At 33.4% G+C, this 5,319-nt stretch overlaps 1 protein-coding gene across 1 annotated transcript; it reads right to left on the bottom strand.

Annotated features, from left to right (window-relative positions):
- Positions 1-1,951: 1,951 nt before the first annotated feature.
- Positions 1,952-4,594, bottom strand: LOC134234620 (dynein axonemal heavy chain 6-like). Its single transcript, XM_062716697.1, has 3 exons — positions 4,589-4,594; positions 2,442-2,627; positions 1,952-2,128 (listed from the first exon to the last, which is right to left on the bottom strand). The coding sequence occupies exons 1-3, from the start codon at positions 4,592-4,594 to the stop codon at positions 1,952-1,954; spliced, it is 369 nt and encodes a 122-aa protein (XP_062572681.1).
- Between the last annotated feature and the right edge of the window lie 725 nt (positions 4,595-5,319).

The raw sequence follows: 5,319 nt of genomic DNA, 5'->3' as shown, positions 1-5,319 counted from the left end.
ATTCCGTTCCGATGAAAAATCGTCCGGATAGTGAAGCATCCGGATATCTGGCATCCGGATATCCGAAGGTCCACTGTATTAAACTATGTAGCTTGTAAAACCAGCTTTGATTGGTTATAAAATCGGGTGTGAATTTTCGTACAACCAACTTGAGCTGGGGTTTAATAACATGATGTCACAATGCATAGTTTTTCTATGATAAAAAGCAAATAACATGACATCACGATGCATTGCATGACGTAGTACCTTGTTTGCAAAGGAATTATTTGGTACATAAGAAATAATTTCCATATCCAGAGGCCTGTTTAACAGAGTGAGTGCTGCAAACATTCCAATTGGAGGTAAAAGGAAATTTTGTGAGCACTCGTGAGTGTTCGTTGTGTTGAACAGGCCTCAGGTCCACTCGTAAACCTCCTTACCTGGCTACGTTGTTATAGATGGTCATGGTGGTCTCCCTTAGACAGATGGCCAATCTCTCGGGTAGCTGGTCACTCTTCTCTGATGTCTCAATAGTGGCGTTAAACAGCTGTTAACAAGCAAAAAATAGGGGTTCCTACATGAAAGCTTACTTATAACAAATATCAATTCATCCTACATAAATAAATGATATGACATTATTTATTTCCCATGGATTAGAACAAAATATAGTATTTGATCCAAATGCACTTTTTCTTAGCAATTTAGCTTTCCACATATTGCTAATTTTTTTTTAGCAGTCATTTTTACATCAGGACTCTGCTCCAGTTGCTCCCAGTGACTTCATTATAACTGAGTTTTACTGTACCTGTTTGAAATACTATAACCAAACCTCTTGTGTATATAGATAGCTTCTCCCATACTGGCCACCACGAATATCATGTAAATAATAATCATGAATGTTTTCTAATCCGAGCGGTACTTCATAAATATTACTGTTTAATTCTTCTCCTATGTATACCTTTGTATTTACGGCTCTTGGCTCTCTGATACTGGTGACTCTCTCAATGTTAACTTGCTAAAAACAATAGTAAGATTTTAGCTATAATTTTGATGCATTGTAAAAAATATTCAATCAACATTAATATTTTATTTCCAAAATGATATGATTATACATGTTTTTATAAAACATCAATTTACAAAAAATTGAATATATCAATTATTTTGCAGTAAAAATTTCACATGATGCTATTCCCTTGCCTTGAAATTTTCACCCTGTTATTCATATCACCATTTTGCCAAATTTCAATATATTGTTTTGGGGGAGAAAACTCTGTCAGTGTTGACATTTTCCAATTTCAAAACAATGCTAAAAGGGTCAGAAAAAGCTCAATGTTCTGAGTGCCGTATTTATTAAATACAACATTAAAGAATAGAACAGTATTGATGGCTCCATTTAATTACCTTGGATTCATTAAGAATGCTTTTGAGCGTCCTCGATTATCCAGAAAAAATTGCGACTCATAACAGCATTTAAGTACTATCCTCGATGGCGTTTATATAAATTTCAGAGTTGATCTTGACGAGTAACTGGTTGTGCATAGTTATTTACAGTTGTTCTCTCTAAACCACATCACTAGCGGCGGTTTATTTTGCTGACTTTTCTCAATTTATCAGGGTAGTTATTTATCCGAATATGCCATTATGATGCATTCATTATTAGTATGGTGACTTATCAACAGGGTAATTAAACAGTATGGTAATTCATCACTTGGTAAATTCTGAGAGTATGGTACATATTTTTCATTTTGGCTAATTCTGACAACATTGCAATGACATTAAAATATACTCTAGATTACTAAATCTCAAAAAAAGTTAAAGTGTAAGTATATTGTGAAACTATAGCATAAAAAATTTATAAAATACATAGTAGAATATAGAGAAAATAGTATTCAATTAAAAAATACTTTTAAAATTTTCAAAAACAAAACCCTATATAAATTTGAAGTGAATATTTGCATTAAGACAATAGATTTTACCTGAGGAGCTGATCTTCCAGACCAGACAGAGTGACGGTGAAGTTGATGATGGTGACCTTGATACAGACTTCTGGCAGGTAGTGGGGGTTAGCCATCTTAGACGTCATGAAGAATCGGAAGTTACGATCGTAGTCGATATCGCTGTCTCCTAATCGGATCAACAGACGACCTCCCTATTAACAAAGACAATAACATAAAATCAGCATATTGTTGAATTAACCAACAGAAAATTAATCAATCTAAACTCTCATAATTGTTATGTCAGATTCATAATTAGACTAAGCAGCTGGCATAACTTCCATAATGTTTAAGTCTTTTTCAACAGAATTAAGGAAAAAAAAAAAAAACTTGTGTGAACAAGTAAAAATTGGACGCATAAAGAAATTAAACCAGATATGAAAAAAGACATCATTTATAAACAAAACAATACAATCCAGCAACCAAGCTATTTTCTTCTAATTATGGGTCACCCCTACTGTTACTTACAGACATGAAGGTTTGTTTGAGGAGGACCGGCTCCAGGGCAGGGTCCAGGGATTCCCCGATGTCCTCACACAGTACCGGCATCCCGATACGGATACAGTTCTCCAACGTACGCAGGAAGTTACCGTCCGTCAGCTTAATGATCTTCAGACCGTTCTTAGCCTCCTTGTTCCTGATCCATCTGTTGGCCTGGAGGGGGAGAATATCATGTTATTATAATGTGGAAAAATTGGAACTTTTCTTCAAAACATTCGACAACATCATTTAATTTAAAAAAAAAAAAAAAAAAAAAAAATCAATATTCTTTCATAAAAAAAGAATTATTCATTGTATATCCCTTTTTATGACAATTTTACTTTTCATTAATTATGTGAGACTTTGTCTATCTGCTCCAGGAAATTGAAATTGAAAATTTACATGATTTATCTTCAAAGATTATATAGAACAACAAGAGGCCCATGGGCCACATCGCTCACCTGAGTAACTTGGGTGATGCAGTTCTTTACCAGATTTCCCCTCTTGCTGTACCTATCGTGCCCCCTATCCCCTTCCCTTTTATGATTTTAACAATTTATTATCTACACTACCCAAGGATGCTTCCACATAAGTTTCAGCTTTCCTGGCCCAGTGGTTCTTGAGAAGAAGATTTCTAAAGATTTGTTCTATATATTTCATGGAAAACTTGGATTAGGGTGGCCCCGGCCACCCCCGGGGGTCATGTTTTAACATAGAAATATATAGGACTATTCTTTAAAAATCTTCCACATAAGAATCAGCACAGGCCCAGTGGTTCTTGAGAAGAAGATTTTTAAAGATTTGTTCTATATATTTCTATGGAAAACTTGGATTCCCTATTGTGGCCCCGCCCTACCCCCGGGGGTCATGATTTTAACAATTTAATATATATACCCAAAATTCTTCCAAAAGTCTTCTTCTCAAGAATAGCCAAGCCAGAAGAAGATATTTATAAAGATTTGGTAGTGTATATATTTGTTCAAAACATGACCCCCTATTGTGGCCCCGCCACTACCCCCAAGGTTTTACATAGATTATATAACAATTCTTTAAAAATCTTCTTCTCAAAAATAGCATAGCCATAATTAATCATATTTATATGGAAGCAGTGGTTCAGGTAGAAGAAGATTTTTAAAGATTTGTTCTAATATTTCTATGGAAATTTGGATTCTAGTGGCCCCGCCACAATGGCCGACTTAAGTTTTACATAGGAATATATAGAAAAATTCTTTAAAATCTTCTTCTCAAGAATAGCAAAGCCAAGATTAGTCATATTTATATGGAAGCATCCTCAGGTAGTGTAGATTCAAGTTTGTTCAAATCATGACCCCCGGGGGTAGGGCGGGGCCACAATGGCCAACCAAAGTTTTACATAGAAATATATAGGAAAATTCTTTAAAAATCTTCTTCTCAAGAATAGCAAAGCCATGTGGTCATGGAAGAAGATTTTAAAGATTTTTAATATTTCAATAATAAACCAATTTCTACTTTTTCCTAGCGACAGTGCTCAGGTGGTCATGATTTTAACAATTTTATTATATCAGTTAATGAGAAACAGCTTCTAATCCAGTGGTTCTATGTTTGAAATGTTCAATAGTCTCCCAAATCATATTTTTTAGTCATCTGAATTAGGAACTTGGGCTTGCAAGATTTTGTTCTTAATCCTCTTCATTTGTAACAATGTTACCAAACTACATTTTACATAAAATCTCTTTGTTCCCCTACGTGTGAGATTGAGAATTTTGTTCTCATCAGAATTACCATAATTTTAAAAGTTAAAATATTAGTGAACTTCATCTGTACCATGCATAATTGCCTTAAGGGACATACTGACTCTCTTATAAGAGAGATAACTTTCCAAGCAAAAAAAAAAAAAAAAAAAAAATTTAAATACAGTTCTGTTATAAATTAACAAGTTTAATCTTCATAAGCAGTTCTTTTCTTATATATTTTGAGATTTGAACTTGTGCAAATAAAAATTTGCAAAGTAGCATCACCCACATTATGGCCATTAAAAAAAAAAGAAAACGTGATTTTTGAATGATGAGGCAATTCATAAAGTCATAATGCATTGAAGTCCATAAAATTACCCCAAATTTTAGTAGAATCATTCACCGGATTTAAGTTATATTTACTGCCATGTTGCCATGTTGACTAAAATTTTGCAGTTTCAAATTTTCAGAATTCATAGAGCCAAAAAGACCCTATATGGCCCTTGGTCTTTCTTAAAATATATGTACTGGGGTAATTGATTTTTTGTTGAGGAATTTTAATATTTCAAGATTTGGCTGAAATGACCTTTCAAGCAATATGAACTTTAAAATATTTTAAATTGAAACCCAAATATTATGTTTTTAGCAGAGATTTAATTTGAAATTTTTCTATGTAATATTGATCACTAAAAATACGACACTATACATTCATAGCTTCCAGAGTCCCTTTTGAATCTCTTTGAATACTGGCTTTAGGAACAAATATTTCATACCACTGTTAAAAATATTTAAATATTTAAAGCCATTTGAAGTAGAACTGAAATGTTTTGAATGCACTGAATATCACTATGTCTGTTGCATTTAATATTGATTACAAAGTACCGAATTGTATAAGGTTTAAAAGAAAAAAAAGGCTAAAGTTGGTGAATAAACAGGGGTATAGAGAAAATTCCTGTGCGAAAAAATCAATAGCACTGGAGAAAAACTAATGGTACTTATAGATATGCAGGGTAATATTGTATATAGTGTATCGGTGAAGTTTCAGTATAAAGAACATGATGTTCATGGAAGGTGGTAGAAAATTATCCATCAGTATATGTAACAATAATTCCAGCGTTCTTGTGTTAATCCTGTCCCGGCTCTGTTGACTGTTT

This window comes from Saccostrea cucullata, unplaced genomic scaffold (genome assembly GCF_032062105.1).
Source record: "Saccostrea cucullata isolate Sc308-1 unplaced genomic scaffold, CSIRO_AGI_Scuc_v1 ctg4531, whole genome shotgun sequence".
Taxonomy (NCBI): Eukaryota; Metazoa; Mollusca; class Bivalvia; order Ostreida; family Ostreidae; genus Saccostrea; species Saccostrea cuccullata.
The sequence above is the reverse complement of the archived record's forward strand: the minus strand, read 5'-3'. Positions and strand labels throughout refer to the sequence as shown.

Excerpts from the sequence above, each read along its gene's own strand:
- LOC134234620 (XM_062716697.1), bottom strand. Across the intron at positions 2,129-2,441 it reads TCAAACAAACCTTCATGTCT|GGAGGTCGTCTGTTGATCCG; the intron begins GTAAGTAACAGT and ends CTTTGTTAATAG.